This window comes from Rhea americana, unplaced genomic scaffold (genome assembly GCF_003343005.1).
Source record: "Rhea americana isolate MKP2758 unplaced genomic scaffold, rheAme1 scaffold_6, whole genome shotgun sequence".
NCBI lineage: Eukaryota > Metazoa > Chordata > Aves > Rheiformes > Rheidae > Rhea > Rhea americana.
The window spans coordinates 53,717-77,737 of record NW_028186756.1 but is presented as its reverse complement, the minus strand read 5'-3'; the positions used below and the strand labels follow the sequence as shown (position 1 = coordinate 77,737).

The window sequence follows — 24,021 nt, the reverse complement described above, 5'->3', positions numbered from 1 at the left end:
TGTACTGAGCACATAGAAACTGATGTTTTCTGTAGATTTATGATTTGGGCAAAATTGGGAAAACAGTCAAAGGTAGACAGAGTCCAGTCTCCAAAGGAAATGGCACCCTTCTGCCAAATTTCAAGTCCTCTTCTTAGAAGGAGGGGTATGCCTATAGTAGTCCAAAGAAATAATTTCAGCTATTTGAAAGGACCAAAATCTTTTTTTTTTAATTTCCCCCTCCCTCCCACCTTGTTCACGTGCAAAAATAGTTGGATAATTTTGACGAGAATTTTCCCAAGCAATTCAGCATAAGATATGTCCAGCATGAAACTTACCAGTTAAAGTGATATAAATTTTTACAAACTTAAGTTTTTTTTTAAAATATAAAGTGTCAGGATATAGTAAGTGGCAATGTTTTCAGTCTGAAGTTATAATCACAAGTGGTAATGTTATTTGTCCTGTAATTTTACTACTGCTTTACTTGCATGTTCCTCAGAAGTACATCTATTAAAATACTGCTGCTGCTATCTTACTATCATATTAAGCCTTTGAGCAACTTTATGCAACTTCTGTTAATCACTGAGCTGGAAACTTTCCCTTCTTCCCTCACCTGGACTTGGTGGCCAGAGCAGGTACTAGCAGATTCTTGGCTATTTACATGTCCTCAGGTTATGTATCCCACAGTTCCGAAGATAAATCCGAATTTGTATTATATCCTGTGTCAAATGGGGTTTTTTTTTTGTGCGGTTCCATCATCCCAGATTTAACATTGTGTTTTTAATGTCAGATATGTAAGAGAAAGTACTTAAAGTAACTTCTCAGAAACCAAAAAAAAAAGAGTTCTGTCTATATCATCTCTGCATATACAGTTGCACTCTTATTTTTGTAATATGGTGTCTTCCTCAATGACCTGTCAACAACTTATGCAACTGAAAGTAATTTCTAAATGATTTCTGTAGAACCTGTGGCATAGAGTGAACTGTGTTTTGTTGTTGCGCAACAGGTTTGTCTGTGAAACTCACACAGTCGTTCTTTATTTCTGCTGATAAACAGTACTGTGAGATACGATTTAAAGAACTGCTAATAATTCTTGCATTTCAGTGGATTGCTTTTGTTTCTCTCATAGGTAAAAGTAGTGAACCTGAAAATAGTCCAACTCCAATGGAGAACARCAGAGAAGAGGTAGGAATAATAACACTTCCGAATTCTAGTTGTGTGACTAGTGCAGAATGGCCAGTATAGGAAACTAAATTCATTTTGTTGCTTTTACAATAAATGCTTAAAGAACACTCTCAGAACCATATGTAGGAGATGTCAACATCCTAGATGCTGAAGAGAAACACTGGCTGTAGAATATTTTAAAATAATCTTAAAGTTACCTTTTAAATTTTGAACAATATCCACTGCAGTTAAGCGTATGTAAGCATACGTTCCTCCCTCCCTCCTGCTGTTTTTTCTAAATTACTGAAACATACTAATTTACTTGAACAACTTTTTTTTTGTGATATTCAATGAATTCCTGGGTAAAATATGTCTAATATGCTTTACAAAGTCAATTTTTACTTACCTGAGGTATGCAATTACRTTTTTGTTAAGAAATGGAAGAGTCTTGCAGATTACTAAAATTGAGAATGAATATATTGAAAAGTTTGATGCCTTTTTTTTCAAGAAATTCTGTTAGTAACTTTTATTCTTAATTTTATTCTTTGGTTTTAATGTGAACAGATCTTTTATTTATCTTTATTTAAAAAAAAAATTGGACTTTGGCTCTTATTTACACTTATTATTTACCCTTATTGCCCTATCACATAGGTAGCAATAGGTTCTTCAATATCCTTTCAGGCAAATATGTGTCTCTTAAAAAAAATAAATAAATAAAATAAGGAGATACAGGAATATTGTTAAACTTTAGCAATRTTCTTTTGTATAGTATGTTCATCAAAGACGTTTTTCATCTCGTATATCTTACTAGAGTCTACCTTCCTTTTGGAAACATTTTGATTGAATACATTTATATATTGAGAAAGCACAAGTGCCAATGTCCTCTCTTAATTTGCCTTTATTGCAGTAAATTTAGGTATTTATTTGATGTTGCTCAAACCTGGTTACCATATGCATGTGCAAACCTATTAAAAATATGCTTTGATGAAAAGCCAGCCCTTTGTGGCATATTAGCCATACAGCAAGTGTTTGCATTCCACTGGCAATTCTTTAACCTTATGATATGCTTGCGCACTGTATCACTTGTGCAGTGATGGCCCCTAAGGACCAGCCTTTCAGTACCCTCCATGTCTATATGTCAAGAAAAATAGTAATTTCTTTCACATAGTGTGGAAAATATTCATTGAGCAGCTTAAGCTACATAAACAGTAAGTGCCATTAGGCATAAAACAGAGAGCCCTGGTGAYTTGTACAAAAGTGAAAATGTACAGCAATGTGGAGGCGGGCGGCTGTGTGTACTCAGCGTGACTTTTACATTGCGTGTAGCTTATGCCATTCTTCCGTGTGCTGATCTTGCAAGTTAATATTTTAGTGAAAACATGCAGGCTGGGAGACCTCAGAACTGTTTCTGATTAGGGCTGACCATTGCTTGTGGGCTATGCTCAGTCCCTTCACCAGAAAGCTGACAGTTCTCTCAGAAGGCAGTGAAGTTGAGAATAGCAAAGAGAGAATTTCTTCAATTTCAGGAAGACTTAGTACTTGAGACTCAAGTCCAGTGTCTTTCTCAGAATGTCTCAACTAATGCCAGTGCTCTCTCTCAGTTTGTGTGACCTGTATGCTGAGGTTTAAAGTGATTCAGCTTACAGCTTGATAACACTTATTTTAAAATATACCTTCAAAGTAATTGTGACTTCTTGGAGTGTTACTACTTATTTAAAATGACATAGTTTTAGTATTTTAATTGAACTGACTTGACTGCTGAAATCATATATCACTTGATGTGCTTTTTTAAAAAAATAAATCTGATGTTTTCTGATTTTTTTTTTTTTAGTTAATGTAAGAAACTATTTTTGTTGACAGGTGACTTGATGAAAAATATGGTGACTTTTTAATATTTTCATGTTTTTAGGGCAATAGTTCTTCAGAAAGAAACAAATCCTTGGGATCATCACGTTCAAAAAGGTTGGTTCAGAAAATAAAAAGAAATAAATATTTTTTTGTTATATGAAATTGTAACATAAATACATGCATCTCATGCCAGATACTTCTAGTATAGATTGGTATAAATCTGTTTTCAGATCTGTTAACTCAATAGAGTTAACAGAGTTCTTTTAAAACAAATGAGTGCCTAATGGGGTATATAAAATTCAAACCATCTTTCACAGTCAAAGCTCGATCTTATTTTTTTGTGTTTTTTTTTTTTTTTTTTTTTTTTTTTTATAAACAAAGACAAACAAGTTTAGCCTCCATCTCCTAACTGGACAAAGGTGCTTACACAATTGCTACTTAGCTCTTATTCTATGTACAGGCTTCTTCCAAAAATGTCATTTAGGTCGTACGGAAAAATGAGTTTATGTATGTTGTTGTTGGGAGACTGTAGAATCAAAATGTGCAGGTAAGTTGTTCTGTGCAGAAGCTGCCATTTGCTGTATCTCTGTTTAATCCCTTTTTGTTCTTTGATTTAAAAAGATGCGGAATTAACTGTTTATCAGTTTGAACATACAGAGTACAGATTATTTGTGCCCTAAGTAACAGCAGATGTATTCTAGTAAAATTCCTTCTCAACTTTTGCTGTTAACTGGCACTCCTTCAGGTTATGTTCTTCATGATTTGCGTGTTTTGTTTTATTTTGATTTAATCCTAGTATATTGTGTAGATAGGTGACCTCTTCTAATGGCATGATTTAACAGCTGCCTTCTTCCTGCTTGTTGCTATTTGTCATGTATCTGTTTTCAGTCCATGTTTCTGATTATACTGTCTGCTGGATATTAAATAATATTCTTCATTCTCCCTCTTCTGTTTAGTTTCGTTCCATATTTACAAGTGTAGTTTCATGCTCAATTTAAATTTGTCCTTCTGAATTTGACTTCCTGCCAAACTGTCCTTTCATTTACATCATTTTTGTAGTCTTATTTTTTGTTTTCTGTTTATCATTAAAGATGTTGTCACACACAAATTTATCATACTTGCCTGCTCTTGAGAAAAACAGCATCCTACACTGACTTTCCTAGTTTATGTATTACCTTTATATTACTGAGAATTGCACTCAAAATTCATGATTGTTTTAGTGCTTTGATGTAGTATTTTCATTCACTTTACTGAGTTGAATTCAAAATTATTTCTCTATGAAATTCTCGCTGCTAGTCTTTCTATTCAACAGTGAGCAGTAGCTTTTTCATTTCTTACTGTATTTCCTTTTATTTTCTTGGAAGTGACTTTGCTGCCAAGCTGCTTTTTGTCATTTGCTAATATCTGTGTGTTCTCCTTGGGCTGCCTTGGAATGACATACAAAATTTCTGAGCAGGCATCTTTTGTTCAGGCTCCTTTTCTAAAAGTATGACTTCCTGCATACTATTAAAACAAACAAACAAACAAACAAAAAAACAACAAAAAAACCCCACTTGTTTTGGCCCCCCTCCTCTTTCCCCTCCCCCAAATCTTTTACTAGTAAATCTTTTTGTTTCAGGTGGGAGGGTTGAGGGAGACAAACTGAGGGAAACAAACCTAACAAGAAAATTATTGTASAACTTATTTATTGTAGTAACTCAGAGAATTCCACTTAGTAATTTATTTAATTAGAAAAAGAACATAGATTTTTCCAATTAGTATGGTGTTTTGCTGCAAAGCACCAGGCTTACCAGTATTGCAGTATATAATATTTGTCACAGTATGGTTTTTTTCTGTCTGTGCAGGAAACCTACAGTTGTAACAAAATATGTCGGATCAGATGATGAACAAATCTTAGATGAAACTGTAAATGAAGATATTTCAAATGAAAACTCAGAAAACGATGTTGATATGAAAAGCTTGCCTAAAGGTAGTTCATGTCTGTCTTTGTTTCTGAATTCAGCAAATTAGCCAACATTAGGATGCAGCATAAATAATTAACTAGAATGCACACATATTAGTAAAGTGCCTCTCTTAGGTTCTGTTCTCTTTTATGTATAAAGCATGCACATGTGCACACACATTTAAGAGAAAAGCGTAGCTTCAGGTACCTTTAAGTTTGGACCCAGCGTGCTTTAACCTGTGGGTCTGCCAGGATATGCTTATGACTTAGTTTCAAATGTGTATCAACATCTGTATTTTTGCAGGAATAAGACCAACATGAAAAAGGGAAAATACTTTGTGAAAGTCTCAAAATCCCTGTCACTTCCAGGTCTTACTTATTTGTGTTTTTATTTATTTTTACTGTTCTGTGAGCTTGATTAATCTCTTCTGTTTTTTATAAAACCTTTGAAAGTGACAGGAAGATTTGGAGGAACTGCTGCTATTCACTGTATGAGTAGCAGTCCCCTTAAGTTTATTTTTTCAGAATGTTTGATTATTTCCAGTGTCCTCACAATGAAAGTATTAAAACTGAGCTGTAAGGGTGAAAGACAGCTTTTCATTCACATAATTCTGATTAGTGCTGTTCTCTGTTTAAATAAAAAGTGTGAATTTCAGGATTCATAAAAGGAAGGAATAGGTCTTACTCTGTTGTATTTTCATTCGTTTCTTACTAAAATGGAATTAAGGAAGAAGATTGGGTAGAAGGGGAAAAAGATGGAGAGAAGAGTAGTTGCTTCTAAGGCTTTTGTGAGATTTACGTTACCAAAAGAAGGTCCGTTAGTTGCAGCATAGCTCTGCAAATTCCCAATAGTATGACAGTCCTGTTACGCATGGACCACTTCTGGATATAGCGAACAGAAATTGCTCCTCATAGCCCAGTCCGTCTTTGGCTTCTGTTCTACAGCTGTGAGATGGAAATCAGTTCGAAGTGTGTGGTGGTTGCTTTTTGTCCTGTGAACACCTGGTTGAGTTTTAGTCAATAGATTGCACTTTTTTTTTCTTTTTTTTTCTTTAAGATACTGTATTGGCTTTTATTTAAACAGAACTCTTGCACTTCATTTGGATGTGTAATGGTTTCCAATTTTTAAATGAAATTATTCTAGGTACAGTGGTTGTACAGCCTGAGCCAGTGCTGAATGAAGACAAAGATGATTTTAAAGGGCCTGAATTTAGAAGCAGAAATACCGTTAAAATGAAACCTGAAGCTCCCAAAAAGCGTGGAGGTAAATACAATTTAAAACATTTATTAAAATGGGTTTAAATTGCTGCTTATGACCACATTTGGTACATCTAAAAATTGTTCATATTTCTAATGAATTATCCTAAAAATACCTCCACTCTTCTGGCTGTTTGTTCATTAAGGGTTCTAGCAAGCTCAAATTAGCCTCCATTGCTGCCCCTGCAATGCAGCAGTGAAAGCTAAGATTAGTTCTCACTAAACTACTTACAGTAGCTCTAGGATGCATCATTACGTACTTTGTATGGACCCTCCTTGCTTTGTATTCAGAATAGTTGATTGATTGCATTCGGGTGTTTTGTGTATTCCTTTTTAAAGGAACTGTACTGGAACACTGCTGATACCAGAACATTCACTGACTCTTCAAGAAAACAATCAAATTTTAACAGGGACACATGTAGAGGTGCTATCAGTCAGTGAACTGGCAAGACAGCTAAAACTCCCCAACAAAATCCAAAGGTTTTGTTAATTACTTGGAAATCTGCCAGTGGGCCCCTTCGAAGGGTTATCTGTGAAAACTCACTGTGCCAGCCAGTTACCTGTTGCCTCTGATAAAACTGAAGAGAATATAGGTAGATGCTAGTGATAGCACAAATTTTTCTCATGTTTTTTCAAAAAGAAAAGGGACGCATGTATAAACCATCAAATAAGAAGACAGATACTTTCTTTTCTAATTCTACTAGCGATATCTTAGTTCACACACCAACAGAAGTATCCAGGATAGTCAGATGAACAAGCCCTTGCATTCACTGTTCCTTCTTGCCTTGTATCCTTTGAGAGACTTATTTTCTATTAATGTCTAATTATAATTTTATATGTGCCATTTCTCCATCTGTGGTTAAAGAGGAATAATAAAAAATGACTGTGAGGAAATGTGCTTGTGCATACATATGAGCTCATATATGTTGTTAGTCATGTTTTGATCGTTGATGTTTTCTCTAAATTACCAATCTTTAAGTTAGTTCAGTTATATTTTTGGAAGACACAGTTCATCTTATAGGAGTCCTTTCTCCGTATGTGTTTATAGCAAATCATTCTGCAGCAGTTCCAGCCGAAATATTCGGAGGTATAATGTTAAAAATAGCTTAAGCTAGGACTGTTCTACTTAAGGTTCATGGACTGTGTGTGCCTGCCCAGGAGAATATATATAACCTTCCCTACCAGCTTCATCTTCTCCCTCACTTCTAGGGAATATGAGGCCCCTTCTTTGTGTATCTGGACTGGTTACTCATGTACTGGTGCCTCACACAAGTTAATAGTTGTGGAAGGAACATTAAGACCTTGTCTAATTCATCTTTTTATCCAGGACAAGCTCAGCTGTATCTGTGTTAACACACTAATAATTTTTGTTGGACTTGTTTTTAAAGATAACCAGTACATATGTTAAGCCCCTGTATACTTTCAAGGAAAAGGAATAGATACCACTTGCTCCATTTCTAGACGAGGAAAGGTAGCCAGAAGAGGACCATGACTGCAGTTCTCCTCTAGAGCAGCTGGATTAGGAATATATCTGAACAGTTTTGGTTTGTGACGTATGTACAGAAAAGATGGTGCAGATCCCAGTTTATTCTACTCCCTGAAGTCAAAAGGTCTCATTAAATGAAGCGGTAATTAGCTTTCTCGTGCCACTAGAGTGAGGTGCATGGCCTGTATACATAGAAAGTTAAGCACTACTGGTTTAAGCAGGTGAGTGTGTAGAATCCCAGTGACTCAAGAGATCCCGAATAATAAAAAAAAAAATTGTCAGTCCATCTTATTCTTTGCAGATTACCTCTTCACATTTTCATTACAAGTTACATGGCCTGTTTACGTATATTAGAAATATTAATAGTAATAGAATTCTTTTCTTTCTAGCATCTATGTATTCTTAGTCAAGACTATAAAAGGCATCATGTCAGTCCTTTAGTTCCAAGTTGTGTCTGCAGAATGGTTATGGACTTATTTTTGCTAATGATCTTATAGTTAGAAATATTTTTCAAATAAGCATTTTCTCAATATTAATAAATAGGTGGTTATTTAATTTTTTCAGCCATTTACATTTTTAGTAGTAATAACCTGATTAGAAAAGTTCACCTCAAAAATGATCTTCTTTTCCTAGTTAATTTACATCATAAATTATCTTTTCCTCAGCTTGCAGGTTTTAGGAAGTAGGCAGTAGTGCTTCCCCTCAGATTTGCAGAGAAAGTGGAAGTGGTTTGGGACTTAACAGTAAACAGCATATTCTCCCTCAGTTTGCTGTTACCTTTTGTGATTCTTATATCTATTAAAAGACTATGGTGCTTGACAAGGTCTGTGTGGTCTTCTGTGGTGTTTGGTRTAAGAGAAGGAGGCACTGCTTTCCTATTAGTAAAATATGATGGATGCATTTATCCAATAGCATTGGAAACGGAAGTGTTTGAGTGGGTTTTTGAGGTCGTAAGGGGTGCTTTGCAAGTCTGAACTCTGCTATGCGGAAATAGCATGCAAGGGAGTTGAACACAAAAACTCTGTGCTCAAAATTTCTGATTCTGGTGAGATCTGTTATTAGTTGTATATTAGTTGTCCTCACTGGCCTGTAATCTCTCTGAAATTTATGCTTTAGTAGCAAAACTRTTGGTCTTTGCTAGTAGCAAAGTCATTGTGTTGTGTTTCGAGAAAGTTCACTCGGTTTCTTAATGTCGTGTTGTTGGTGCTTGGTTGCTAAGTGTGTGTGTGTGTGCGCGCAGTGGTTTGATGTTTTTTGTTTGGTTTTGTTGTTTTATACAGTCTGTACTCAAACCCTTACCCTGCTGAGTTAATTTTCTTATAGTACTGCACATGAAAGCAAAGGGCAAGTAGCAGTCCAGTGATGTGATGTCAAGCCTCTATCTGCCTGCTCCCAAATTAAATTTTTGTAAAGCTGTTTGGATGAGCTTCTTGAATAATTCTTTTTTCTTGGAAGCATTGCTACTGATGAAAGGAAAAAAAATTGTATAATAATAATTATTGAGTTAAACAACATGGCAGATAGCAAGCCTTCCAACCTCAAGCTCACCACCTTCTGGAGTGAATAGGGGGACTGACATTAAAGCAGTGCTTTCTTGACCAAAGTACTAGAGTAGATACAGCATCCGAGTGTTATGCAAAACTGACTGCAGCAATCAGCAAGATAGTGACACATGTGCTATAGGAAAATTGCAGTTTCAAAGAGGAGAACATGAAGAAGGAAACAAAGTGAATAAGGATTTTTCAGACAATGTTCAGTAGAATAKCCTGGTTGTCCTGTACTGTGACAGAAGTCATAATTCTTTCAGTAGTGTGTTTTATAAGGATTTTATGTATCTTCAGTCATGGTTTCCTAAATCTTTCCTAAAATTGTACGTGAAACAAATGATATAATACGAACATTATTTAAAACAAAGATGAAATGAGGAAGCTTTTGCAGARTATCAGGACTGCTTTGAAACATTTTTAGTGGTCACTCACATACTCAGATGTGTCCTCAGGTAATGACAAATTAGTCCAAGATTATAGATTTCTCGAAGGAATAAAGTTTTAGCTTGACCTCAAGTGGAGAACAGAAATTGGAGGAAAATTCTTTCAGTCTTTAAATGGTGCATGGGTATAGAACGTTGTCTCTAAAGCTAAGTGGTGAAAAAGTAAAGGCATATGGAAAAGACTGACAAGCTGAAAAGTACTGTAAGAAAATGAAGTAATGAAGTAGGTATATACAGATTTCTTAAAATAATAATAATAATAATGTGTGGTTTATATCCTGTCTATAGAGGAAGGACTACACGGAATTGTAAGCTGTACAGCTTGCGGGCAACAAGTGAACCATTTTCAAAAGGATTCAATCTATAGACATCCTACACTGAAAGTTCTTATTTGTAAGGTATGTGGTAAACAGTTCTATAATTTGTGCTGTTTGTTTTCTGGTTTTGTTTGAAATGTCRTGTTAGTGGATTTGGGTGGATTTTTTTTTTTAGCCAATAAACTTTTCAATTGTTATTTGTTACAGTTAAAGAAATTAACAGCAGAAAAAAGAAAAAGCAAATAAAACTTTAAAAGCTTATGTGTCCGCTTTTGTACACCCCAATTCAGTTCTTTGTGGTTTCGTTGAAATTATTTTTACAGTATTAAGACTAATCTTAGTGAATTTTTTTTTAATGTTAAATCAATTTGTCTGAAACGGATCTGCCTACTCATATTACAAGAMCAGGTTCAAATTTGGATGTCCTGGTGAAGCCCTGTGTATAAGATATCAGAATAAGAAACAGAAAGTTAGCTTCAAAGCCATCTCAGTTTCACCTGTGTACAGCTGTTGAACTGTTCTAATTTATGGCACCCTTTGTAACTTGTCTGTGGCCCAAAATGAACCACGTATTTCACAGTGACTTCAGTTGGCCCTGTACGGTCTGCAATGGAGGAGATGGGGAACAGGTGAGGAAGGAAATATCCGTACCTCCTGCTCTGGAGACCTCTTCAAATTTTCAGAGATGTATATAAATCTGTGTTAGAGTAAACATTTAGCATTTCACTTTTTTTTGCTCCCTCCCCTTACCTCCCAAATCCCAATTAGTGTTAAATATTTAAGTGACCTAATGAATCAGGCATGCTCATCTAATGTAATGTTCTAGCTTGTTTCTTTTATTTATTTTGGCTTGTTTCTTTTATAAAGCATACTATATAAGCTTTAGAAAAATTAGCTCACAAGAAAATTGTTCCCAGTCTCTATAACAGAGTCCTAACTCTTGTTCCAAAATTTTGAAGTCCTTAACATGTAACACTGCATTCTTGTGGTACATGCAAGTATCTGATTCTTTTTTGAAACTAGATAGGCTGTTGGGTTCAGCAGCACATTTTGACTATGACCTCTGGTAGGTAATTATAGCACATGTTGTTTCTCATAAACCCTTCTGTATTTTTGTTTAATTGAACGTGGCCTTCTGTTAAGGTGTGAGAGGGAAATGGAAGTTTCTGACCTGCATACTCTATTCCTTCTGTTATTTTTTCTGCCAGTTTCTCTTATTTTTCTCCTACTTAGGGACAGTCCCAGACTTTTCCATCTCTCTTCAGAAGCTGCTTTTCCTTGACTCTGAATGTTCTGTTGACAGTCTGAATATCTGTTTTTTCTGCATCTTTCCTTTTTCCTTCTTTTTTTTTTTCTTTTTTTTAAATTGGTTGAACAAGTATTGAACTCCGTATTCCAGTTGAAGGGGCATTATTTTAAATTCAGGTGCTGAAGTCTCTTCTGGACTCTGAATTTACTGGGTATAATGTCAGAATTGGGTTAATGRCTTATATTTAATCCTTGCTCAAAGTAGAACTTCTGGTCAGGGAGAACTTTCTTTACTAATGGCTGGGAAAAAAAAAAACTTCTAAATTTGATTTAAAGAATTCAGTAACTAAAGTCACTGCTGCACCTGAATTGCATGTATTGTTTTATTACCATGTTACCTATTTTTCACTGAAACTGCTGGGTCTGCAGCTGAAAATTGAAGCTTTGGATGTTAAAATCAGGATAGGTATTATTTAAAATCTGATGGGATTAATTGCTAACATAAAAAGCATACAATTGAAAATTGTAATTTATGTAGCATTGAGTGTTTCAGTGAAGGTATGTGAGGTGGTTTTGTTTTTTTAACCATGGAATTGATTTTCCTAGAAAGTAGATGGAAATCAGTTTTCTAAATATGAGAAGAAACATTCAGTTTGGATGTTCTAAAATGTAAAAATATCACCATGAAACAAAAGTGTTTAACTTTCAAATCAGTGTTGAGTAATCTAAGTAAGTCTTGGTTTAGGGTCTGTTGTATCTATGGAAAATGTTTTTCAGATTCGTCATGAACCTGAAGTGTTTAGAGTGCTGAAAACCTCTCAGCTGCTCTTTGTAGTAGTCCAATTCGAATACATGCAGAAATTATATGAATTACTAAATTTCAGATGAGATTTTAATGAAAAATTCTTTGTTCTATTTCTTTATTTGCAGACTTGTTACAAATACTACATGAGCGATGACATTAGTCGTGATTCAGATGGAATGGATGAACAGTGTAGGTAAGTATGTAAAGACTGTATTAACACTTGAGCGGTTCTGCGTTTTTTCTTCCTAGTAATAGTAAAATTATTAATAAATAAAGACTAGTACTAAAGAGCCTAATCAGCAGCCATTTCTTAATAATAAAATGGGGAAATCTAGATTTAATTATTTTTTTCACTAATTTACGCTGATGTATGAAGACTGGGCAACAGTAGTTAGAATGGAGATAAAGTTGGTGCTGAGCATCTGTTTCAATATTGCTTCAACTTTCTGAACTGTTAGTCTGACACCTTAATTTTCTGACTTTCCAATTCGGTGGACACTTTCAGTCATGTTTTTAATAGCATTTTCAATTAATGGATTTCTGTTTACCATCTTAGTTTTTTAAATGCATATTTTTTATATTGAAGAGTAAAAATGTATAAACTTCTGATATTGTTTCACCTTGTTTTTATGGAAATAATTTCATGTTTTTATGTCTCATTTCAGATGGTGTGCCGAAGGTGGAAATTTAATTTGCTGTGACTTCTGCCATAACGCCTTCTGTAAAAAGTGCATTTTGCGAAACCTGGGTCGAAAAGAGCTGTCAACTATACTGGATGAAAATAGCCAGTGGCACTGCTATATTTGCCATCCAGAACCTTTGTTGGACTTGGTCACTGCATGTGACAGCGTCTTTGAAAATTTAGAACAGTTACTGCAACAAAACAAAAAAAAGATCAGAGTTGAAAGTGAAAAAAGTAAAATATATGACCATACACTTAAATTCTCTCCAAAGAGAAATAGTTCAAATTGTAATGGTGAAGAAAAAAAACTAGATGAATCATATTCTGGTTCTATAACGTACTCTTACAAAGCACTAATGGTGCCAAAAGACATGCTTAAAAAAACAAAAAAGCTGGTTGAGACTACAGCAAATATGAATGCTAGCTTTATAAGCTTTTTGAAAAAGGCTGCAGAAAATTTAGACATTAGCCCAGCTGTGCAGCTTCGTCAGCTAAAAGCTTTTAAATCTGTGTTGGGTGACATCAAAAAAGCTCATCTGGCACTAGAAGAAGGTCTGAACCTGGAGATTCAAACGCTGGATGTTAAAATCAAAGAGAAAAGTACCAAAGAGAAGAAAAATGATCTTAAATCTGAAAAAAATGAGGTGAAAAAAGATGAAGGAAAGGAACATACAGAGTTAAAAGAGGAGGGTGGTGTAAAGGCAGAGAAAAAAGTTGTGTCAGAACAGCCTGACAATGAGCCCATGGATCAAAGTGTTCCAACAAGGGAACGAACAGATAACAAGCGTACTGCCGGTGAAGATAAAAGATCTGGCACAAATGAAGAACCTCAGTATGAACCTAATAGTACAGAGGCTTTAGACATGGATATAGTATCTGTTCCCTCATCAGTTCCTGAAGATATTTTTGAGACTCTAGAATCTGCTATGGAAATTCAGACTACATCAGATGAGCAAGGCAGTGGAAATACAGCAACGGATCAGGAGACTCTAAATTCAAACATAAAATTGAACGCTCCTTTGAAAGATATCAAAGGTGGAGCTAAGTTAAAAGCATCAGCTAAAGGAACAAAGGAATTGATTGTAAAATTGACTCCTGTTTCCATTTCTGAATCTACAGTTAAAGCTGAAGATCAAGACAGCAATCCAGAAAAGGCAGATAAGGATATTCGTGTAATACCTAGAGCCGAAAACTGTGATTCTGTAAAACAAAATCATAATGCTGTCATTGAACGTTCCACAGAAAAAGAAACTGCTTCACCTGTAGAGGAATCTGATCTCAGGAGATCCCCGCGTGTGAAGACCACACCTCTGAGGCGCCAAACAGATGCTAATCCTCTAACATCAAATTCAGAAGAAGACAGCAATGACACATGTAACGAAAAACGTAAGAGGAAATCATCAAAACAACCAAAGGAGAAAAAAGATAAAAGAATTTCTTCTGACAGTACTATGGATAGTCCTAGTTCTAATAAACTTTCTAAATCAAAAAAGCCAGATGTATTAGATAACAGCTCAGATTCTGATGAGGTGCCAGCTGTTCTTAAAGAGGTAGCTATGATGAGTCACAGTTCTTCAGATATTGATAGCAATAGTGAAGCCCTGACAAATGTTCACAAGACTTTAAATGTTTTAAAGAAACAGCCAGTAAAGGATGAAAATGGAAAACGGAAGAGAAAAAGTTCCAGTTCTGGTTCAGATTTAGATGCTAAAAGAGGCAAATCAACTAAAAGCCCTGCTTCTGCAAAAAAGAAACGACAAAATTACTCAGATTCTTCAAATTATGATTCTGAGTTAGAAAAAGAAATAAAAAGTTTGAGTAAAATTGAGTCTGCGAAAAAAGCCAAGAAAAAGTACTCAAGAAAAGAAGATAGTTATGATTCCTCTGAAGAAGAACAGAGAAAAAAAGTAATTAGCAAGAGAAAGATAAATTTGAAGAAACAAAGAGGTAAATCTTCTGAAGATGATGATGCTGAAAAGTTATCCCTGAAGAAGGAGGAGATTAATCATTCTTCTGAGGATAAGAAGATTAGTAAGGGGTCAGCCATTAAGGAAAAGATAAACAGAGACTTAAAAGAAAAAAATGTAAAGGGAAAGCAGGATGAGTCTTCTGATGTTGAGAAGTCTTTAGTGGAGAAAGAGGAGAGTTGTCCTTCTAAAGGTGTAAAGCTAACTGAAGTTAAGAAGAATAAGGATTTGAAAAAGAAAAAGGTACAGGAAGATTCTTCTTCAGAGAGTACTGAGAAATCTGCAAAGAAAGAACACAGTTTAGACTCTTCAAAAGAAAAATTGAAGAATAAAAAAGGTGATAGCAAAGAGAAGAAGTCTGAAAACTTGAAAAGTTTCAAAAAAGAACAAGATGATTCCTCTTCTGATGTGGAAAAGTCATCCCCAGAGAAAGGAAGTTGCAATTCTTCTGAAAATGATAAAACTAAAAATGAAACTATGGTTAAAGAAAAGAAAAGGAGGAATTTGAGAGAGAGAATATCTAAAAGAGTGCATATTGATTTATCCTCTGATGCTGAGAAGTCTCCTCTGAAAGAGGAGAGTTCTTCTGAAGATGCTGTGCAGAATAAAAAACGAACTGAAGCTAAAGAAAAGAAAAGAATAAGTCACAAAAAGAAAATTTCCAAGAAAGAACAGAATGATTCATTGTCATCTTCTGATGAGGAGTCTTATGAAGACAAAAAAAAAAAGATTAAAAGAGGGGCAGCAAAAGAAAGTAAAAAGGGTAACTTAAAAGAGAAGAAGAAAGTGTCAAAAAAGCAGAAGGTTGTTGTCACTTCTTCTTCCTCATCTGATAAGGAGGAAAATGATGAACAGAATTCAACAGATGATGGAAGCAGTGATGAGCAGAAAATTGTGCCAGTGACTGAAAACTTAGTGCTGTCTGCTGGTGCAGGATTTTGTCAGTCATCAGGTGTGCAAAAGATTTTCATGTACACTTTGATAAGCATATTAGTAGAGGAAACTTTTAAGATTTTGATAACATTTAATAGTCTAGAAGCAGAAATATCTGTAAGGTGGTAAATACACATTAAAAAATTCTGCTGCCGGATAGTTTGTCTGATAATGAGTTGGAAGCACACATTTTAACTTAATTTGYGAGTTACCATTTCTAGAAAAAAGGATGTTATTGTAAACAGTTGTAGGTGTAGTCTGCAATTCTAGCCGATACAGTTTTGCACCATGGTTTTCCAAAGTTTGTTATTCTTTTTGACTATCCAGTTAATATTTAGCAGAAGCTGGAGTAGAGGGTCTCATAAACGCAAATCATGTTTCTCAGGTCATGTTCAGGCAGCTGACACTTAGCTGCTGTGTTGTGTGTATACACTTTTAAAAATCAAGTAGGTCGTCTTTGTGCCTCAAAGGATTCCAATTGAGCAGCTGCTATCAGTTAACAAAAGTTTGTCATCACTTCAGATTTTCTTAGGAGATGTCATAGTAATAATTATTCTTGCTAACATAGAAGTACTACTTCATCAATGCTTGATGTATTCTATCTCTAGGAAGAATAATAATAATAGAAAAAGAACACAGAAAACTGCTTGATTAGAAAGCCTGTTTTTAGAGGACTTGAAGAGGAAGGGTAGTTTTTACATTACATAGGCACTGTGGATGTTTTAAGAAAGTAATTTTCAACTAGAAAAAAATGAAATCTATTTGTTGTTTTGATTACTGTGAGAAGGAAATTATTTCCTATTTGTTTATTTCTGTTGATAGTTCACAGTACTTTCTGTACTTGATTTTACTGTAATTGTTCATTCAGTTCTTCTACCTAATATGTGATGCTGCAACTAAACAAAATACAAATGAAACAACAGCATGTTATGGAGCTAGCAGAAGGGACATAGGTGTTTTTTGGCTTTCCCAAAAAGTAGTTGTAAGAGTACACTTGCAATACCGCTTTCAAGTGCAAAATTGCATTATTTAATGAGAACACTAACTTTGAAAAACAGTTTTATGTCTGATTTATCAATATCATATTTCTCCTTTTTATGACCAACTTGAGGCCAACTAGATTCTTCTCCAGATTCTGCTGCATTTCATTCTCTGGGAATTTCTTAAACTTTGCATCTGCAGAGATTCCTTTTCACAGGTGCTACCCTTGTCTTTAGATTTAGTGCCCTGTAAGAAGTAAAGTTTTATTAGTTGTATTTTGCGTCACTGTAGAATAACAGTTGAAAGGTAAGGTCCTTATTCTGCCCCGTAATACCTTCATTAGCTTATTGAGGCCATCTGATAAAGTAAGTTTAGTTGAGTCTCTGTGTATGTAATGTTAGGATTTTTAGGACTTTTACTCGACTGGCAAACCACCAGAAGCATATTTCCCCAAGGATGCCACTGCTGAGGGAGATAGAAAATAATCAACTCTGCATAGTAATGAACTGACATCTTTCAAGTGGTAAATGCCGCATTTGTTAAAAGATGTCCCACAGGTAGATGATTATCGTACTCAGGGGCAGTAACCCATCTGCAACAGTTTTGAGCCTCACTGGATCTTCAAAGGAGAATACTCTAAAAATAGAAAATTCTCATGTACAGTATGTGTCTGTAGACTAGGTATTGAAATGGCTCAGGGGGGCACAAGTTGGTAGTAATGTAACAGAAGTTGTGTGAGGCATTGTTGGCAGTTAAGTTTTATTTGCAAGTCACAAGTTGAAAGATTAGATAATTATTGGACGGGGTGTGGGAAAGAACAGTGTACAAGTGGGAAAATGAGATGATGGAGTTGGGATGACTGACAGTAGTGATAGGCTGAGAGCGAGCTGCATTCCCTCAACCTGGGGAGTGAAGGCTAGAGATGAGGACTCTAATTGCTGGCTTCCAGCTACCTAGTGAATGGTTATAGAGAAGGCAGAGCCGGATGCTTGAAGGTGCACTGCAAARGGTTTAGAGGCCGTGGACACCAGTGTGACCGGGAAGATTCAGATTGGATGTATACTAGAAGAATTTTACACTGGGGATGGTAGTGCCTGAAACAGGTAGCTGGTCAAGTTCTGCAATCTGTGTCCTTGGAGATAATCAAAACTTGACTGGAGAGGGCCCTGGAAAAAAACTGATGTACAAAGTTAGCTCTGCTTTGAGCAGAGATTTGGACTAGGTGATGCCCAAGGGTACCTTCCAATTTGAAATTTATATAATTTTTATGAGAATAAACTGTATTATGTTATTTTAAGGGGAGGCAAATATTCTATTTGTTTTCCGTTTACCTGTGTTTTAATAGATAGATAAAGGAATATTTTTCTGTGTTTGAACAAGGTCRGTAGGTAGATGATTGACTTGGAGTCTTTTTTAATCAACAGGATACTTTATTTGTCTATGCCTAAGAGTGAAGGACTTTGTGTGTGCAGCTCTTRCACAGTACTGTCAGACATCTAGTTAGTCCTAATTCAAGTATATGTTAAAGCAACTCGGAGCAAACTTGTTGCAGCCTCTGTTGCAGCAGGAGTGTTGATCCACTCCCCATAGGTAGAAAATAATCAGTAGAAATGATGAATGAGAGAACCTCATTTTATCAAAATTTTGAGGAGTCTTTCCCTAAAATTAATACACTCACTAGCAGATTTGGCTTGTTTAACATTTGGGTTAGAGAAAAGAAGAAAGAAAAGAAAGGGGGAAGGTGTGGGAGTGTGCTAGAAATAAGGTGCTCTCTGAATTCCCCTCAGGTGTCAYGTTGTGCTTTTGCTCTGCTGGCACTGTGTTCCATGCCCCATGCTGTTGGGTTTGGTGTGTTTTCTGTATGAGATAGTATCTGTGTTGTATGGCTGAATTTTGATATTTGCTCAAAGGATAGCAGGTGTAGTTTTCAAAATGTAAGTCTTCATACACATGCAGCAAATATACATATGTTGTCCTTGATACTCTGAAAATAAAAATGAGCAAAGAGAAGAAATTTGTTGCTCTGAAGTACTTCTTAATGGAAGCAAGGCAGCTCAGAAGTTTGGTAAGTGATACTGCATTATATTTGGGCCTTCTTTTCAACTTACACAAATTCAGTGGCAGAACTTCTGAAAGGAGTAACTAAGTGGCTGCTAACTTCTTACAGTTCAGCAATGAAGCTTCCTGAATGGAGTAGGCAGTCTTTACCTGTTTCAGTGTAAAAAATGAATTTTATTCTATATAATAGGAAGGAAAAACTGCAAGTTTTTCTAGTAACAAGAAAAATGTAGACAAAACTGCTACTTGAAAAATTATGTATTGTTATTAATAAGAAACATTTACTTCTATCCATTAAGATACTAACTGCCTTTTTTGTTCGTTAGTAGAAAAAGCAGTGGTATTACCAAAATATTTTTACATGGGGATTTCTCATGGAGGCAATAGTTTGTATGCCTTGTATGTTTATTGCTAGTTTTACACGTATCAAGTATTCTTTTCTTTTTCTTTCCTTTCCTTTYCTTTTCTTTTTCTCCTTCCTCCCCCAGGAGATGAGGGAGAGACTAAGTCAAGGGCTGTTCCAATGGAGGAGGAGGAAGATGATGATGATGACGATCCCGAGAATAGGTATGATTCCATCCGTAAGGACTTAAAAAAGATTATAACACACCCTAGGCGTGGGCGCAAACCGGCGCAACGGAAGAGCAAGCAGGTTGTAAAAACCAGGACTGCCTGCCTTGTAAAGACTCGCTCACAGGCTTCCCGCAAGTTTGAACGTGAGGCCAGAAAACAGAGGCCAAAATCCAGAAATGCAAAGAAAGTATTTAGAAGTGATAACTAACACACCTTGCATAGGGTGTGTTATAAATGCACTGCAGCACTGTCCATTTTATGTTCCCATTGAACGTGTGGGTTTTGTGACAAATTTTTTACTCAGTCAGGTAAAAACCTACTTTTGATAAATGTGAATTTTTGAATAATTATATGAATAGAAGGTAAAAATTTGCATCTGTGCAATATGCAGTGCTAAAATCTCTATGGAATGAACTTGGTTATTACTGTTACAGAATTTGCTTTTTTTAATTGAAATACCTTTTCTCAATAAAGAGAAAACACAATGTGAAAAAAAACAGTATTAGAGACATTTCCAACTGTTAATTAAACTGAGTTTTAATCCAGTAATGAATACCTGAAGTCACTTGTGTGATAGCTAAGGCCGTGATTCTACAAGCACTGTGCATAGGCTCAACTGGTATCAAGGAGACTAATTATACGTTAAATTTCAAGTTTTTGCATAGATATTTTCAGAATTGTGGCCTAAATGTATTGCTTGGGTTTCAAGTTCAATAAAAACGAATCTATGTAAGATATAGTTAGTTCATTAAGACGTGTCATAATTCAACCAATACCATTGTAGACATTGAAATTAGCCTGGCTAGAAAATGTAAAAGCTTCATTTCCTAACTAATGAGTGCACAATATAAATAAAGTATTGCTCAGTTACAAGCTGGAGTTTCTTTTTGGAAGTTACTGTAGTTAGTCTAAACAGTTGTTCAACAGAATTTTATACAGTATTTCAGAAACTGATTTTTTTGCCATATAGCATATATGGGACCAGCTTCATAGCTTTGCACAATTGCTGATGGAGTCTTTTCTGCTTCTGAGCCTTACTAGTTTAGAATATAGTATCTTTGTTTCACAGAGTTGTATGTTTTGATATGTGACTGAAGTAAATTTTAAAAACACTATTTTTTATCCTTTACGGACCTCAGTTTGGCATCAAAATGTTGCTGCTGATATAGTTCTTGCTTGTTTTCAGTCATAAAATTTAATGAAGTAACTCAGCTTTTAAAGAAAGATGCATTTTAGGGTCTTAAAGCACAGGGTCATAAGCAGAACATGTAAACATTGGTAAAACAAGACTTTTTAAAACGATGCTTTAATTTTAGTTCTGTTTTGATTTTTTCTTTTTTTTCCCTTTTTTGTTTGTTTCTTAAGTGTTTATGGTTGATAATTTAGCCAACACAGTTTTGTCAAAGTTCAATGTTTACAGTACAAATGCTAACTGACAGATCTTCGTTATTAGTTAAGAGCTATATCGTGAAATGAGATAACCCGATTGGTAACGAACAAATCAGTAGTATCAATTTAGGTTTTAAAAATCAGTTTCTGTAATTTGTGTTTAAGCTGAATCTTTGTTGACATTTTTATTTAAAGAATATTTTGAATATATATTTCTGAGTTGAGGTGTTTGTCAATAAATAGATTTGTCAACCTTCAGACATGTTAATTGGTAACTGCAGTCTAATTTTACATTCAGCATGCATTGTACTTGGCACCAAAATCAGAGATATAAAGTGTAAAAAGATGGAACAAATTTTGAGAAATTAAAAGCTTGTTTTCTGTTTACTCAACACAAAGTGTTTAAGTAGTTTACCTACTATTCAGATAAGTTGCCTATTTTCTTCCAGGCCAAAGAGGGTACATRGTACCTACTGGGTATTTGTAGTGTGGGAACTCTCATGTTTGCAAGTCTCTAGTTTAGATGTTCTTTTATTTGCATACCTTTGGATGTGCATGACATGAATATTAATAGTCTTGAAATCATCTTTGCCAAAATGCAATATCCAAGTGGGTCATAATATGACAGACAGTGCTGTATGCTTTCATCTTATGTTGTGTAATTATCTATTATTGGTCCTTCTGATCTTTTAAATGGTACTGTTTAATGTTTGCAGCAGTTTTGTTCATTAAGAAGTACATAGTGTATTTAATGCAGAATGCCTTTAAGTATTTGATGGATGCAATAAATTTTTGTAAAACATTTTTCTTGTCCAAGCATTTAATTTAATACAACTCTGACAGCTTGAAAATCAGACTATTTCCACAAAGACAGCACAGTATTTAGAACAAGGTGTTTGGCAGTTTTGACTAATTATTTTTTGTAACATGTGTGACATTTCATTCAAACATTCATCTCTCAAAGTATATTTTAAATGGGTGTAAATTTTTAGAAATATATCAAAGGCCCATTTAATTCAGTAGTGCTCTAACTGAAAAAATGGCACCTTTTATTAGCCACATGCAGGTGTCTTTTTTTTTTTCCCCTCTCTTTTTTTTTCCCCCTCCACAGTGTTCCTGCCCCCCCCCCCCAGGCTTGTTTTGGGCAACTTTATTTCTACATATAACTAGTAGGTATTTATGAACACTACGTGTGAGTTGATATCTAATTGGTAATAATAATGTATCATAGTAATTAATATCTTAAATTATGACTATTTTTAAGAGGAAAAATGTTCTATAGTGTCAGTATTGTCTCATCAAGATTTTTGAAAAGCTCTGAATGAGTCCATCACATTGGCTCCCTAAAATTCATGAACAAGAATGGTGCAAATTATTGTGTGGACTTAGCTCCACATCATGAAAGGCTGCACCTACTATTACATTTTTACTGAAATGTCTGAAGGATAATATAAGGTAGTCCTATACTGTGACTAAACAACCCTTAGGTAACTTCCAGTTTGCCTAACTCTTTTTTTTTATTATTATTATTATGTTCTCCTTTAGCATAAACTAGAAAATATATTGTAACCAGTTCATTTAAAAATGTTTGTTTTCAGTGTCATTCTTACAAAGGTGAAATATATTTAAATCCTAATTTATATAAAATTATACATATATGCTATTATTTTATACTAGAGTTGCYTTTATATGCCCTGGTTGAGATTATGGCCCCATTCTGAAAGTCACTGTATAAATACATATTAGAAAAATGTTCTTTTATTAAAGTTTACTATCTATTTAGCTAAGATGGGAATATGCAACATGAATTGCTCAAGGTCACAGTAAGTCAGTGGCAGAAATGAGAATGAAATGCAGGTTTCTTTACTGCCTGAAGTCCTGTACAAAAGATAATACAGCTTTCTGTGTTTTGTGTTTAAAGGTTTTTATAGTATTCAGTTGTTAAATCTGGGTGGCCAAGAATACACTTTATTTCCTTGACCCCAGTAAATATTACAGTATCTTTAATTTTCGTGAGTTTATTTGGGAAAATTGGAGGGGGAAGTTTTCACACTACCCTGATTTTTTTTTTTCTTGGTACTTGCAGTTTGATGTTAAAACGAATTATAAGATGTTAAAGCAAAAGTGTGAAGTTTCTTAGCTTAGGAAACCTGTTCACTTTTAATGGACTTGCATCTTAAAATAGGAATATGCTATGCTGTTTTGAAGCACGTACAATTTTAACGTAAGCCAATTTCAAGAGCACAGTACTCAATTTATTCTAATCTCTATAAACTGTTTGTTACATCAGTCATTTGTCAGATGCGTTTACAAGGTTTAATATGTTCAATTCTGATATTGCTTACACTTTTAGTTCTGTTCAATTATGTAGTTACATTAAAAGCAGAAATCTTAAATTCTGGATATGTTGGAACAGTGTCTTACATTTTTAGTCTAACACTATTGCGGTAGAACATGTTTAAGAGAATGTAGTTATTTCCACTAAATAAATAGTTCCATTTCCTTTTGATTTAAAGTAATTGAATGTTCATCCTAGCCTAAAACTTTTTTTCCTATTTCAGAGTATAGAAGCAGTCACTTACCAATGAACATCATTATTTATAATCAATTAGAAACTAATGAATTTACCCAGTGTAGAAGTTGAGCTGATTATTGTTGTGAAGAATAATGGTTATTAATAGGGAAATAGCAGCATGTTTTGTTTATGAATAATAGATTTTTGTGTATGTGTTGTTTTCTTTAAAGTGAATGATATATTCCGTATTAGATTTTTTTGTAAAAATACATTTTAAGAAAGTAAAGAACAAATAAAAATCCCTGCCTTCTCTTGTTAAACCACAGTCCGTTTTTGTTTAAAGATCACTTTTWTAAATGACTTGTGTGAAAGGTGAGTATCATTATTCAAGTTCTGTTCACTTTGCTTARCATTATTGGGGGTGATATGAAATAAGTCAGATGCAATATTACTAGACTTTTCTTTGAGGGTTAATTTTTAAAATTTTGGAGTTCTTCTTAGCATTGCTTCTTTACTGTTCGCAGCAATAGTACGATGATGATGATGTTATTTTTTTAAATACAAAAAGTGGCCAAACTGCTTCTGTCTGCATAGGATTCAAGGTTAATAATTTACATTAAAAGCTTTTTAAAAGAAACCAACTTGTGACATTCCAGGCAGTTTTATTCCGATTAAAATGTTTTTCAAAGCATTAACAGATGGAAGAAATGTAATCTAAACTCCTAATAAAAGGAGCCATTTATTCCTGTTATTATACTTCCTTTTAATACCTTATTTAAGTCCCTTTTCTAAATCCTCTGAAAGGGCTAATACAAATACGGACTTTAGTAAGTTTTCATTGGGTTTACAGTGTGATCTGTTGATGTATATGGAATTAAAAGCTCACC

General features: G+C 34.6%; 1 protein-coding gene across 4 annotated transcripts in view; it reads left to right on the top strand.

The window, feature by feature from the left end:
- The window catches only part of ATRX (ATRX chromatin remodeler), an 87,775-nt gene that overhangs the window by 12,888 nt on the left and 50,866 nt on the right, over positions 1-24,021 (top strand). For 2 of the 4 annotated variants that reach the window (XM_085319597.1, XM_085319596.1), the window contains exons 3-10: positions 1,109-1,164; positions 3,053-3,105; positions 4,836-4,960; positions 6,078-6,197; positions 9,955-10,064; positions 12,162-12,229; positions 12,702-15,637; positions 19,146-19,224. In XM_085319597.1, the coding sequence (XP_085175723.1) occupies positions 1,109-1,164; positions 3,053-3,105; positions 4,836-4,960; positions 6,078-6,197; positions 9,955-10,064; positions 12,162-12,229; positions 12,702-15,637; positions 19,146-19,224 (3,547 nt within the window). The remainder of the gene's footprint in view (positions 1-1,108; positions 1,165-3,052; positions 3,106-4,835; positions 4,961-6,077; positions 6,198-9,954; positions 10,065-12,161; positions 12,230-12,701; positions 15,638-19,145; positions 19,225-24,021) is intronic. The other 2 variants (XM_085319599.1, XM_085319598.1) reach the window with 1 other exon arrangement.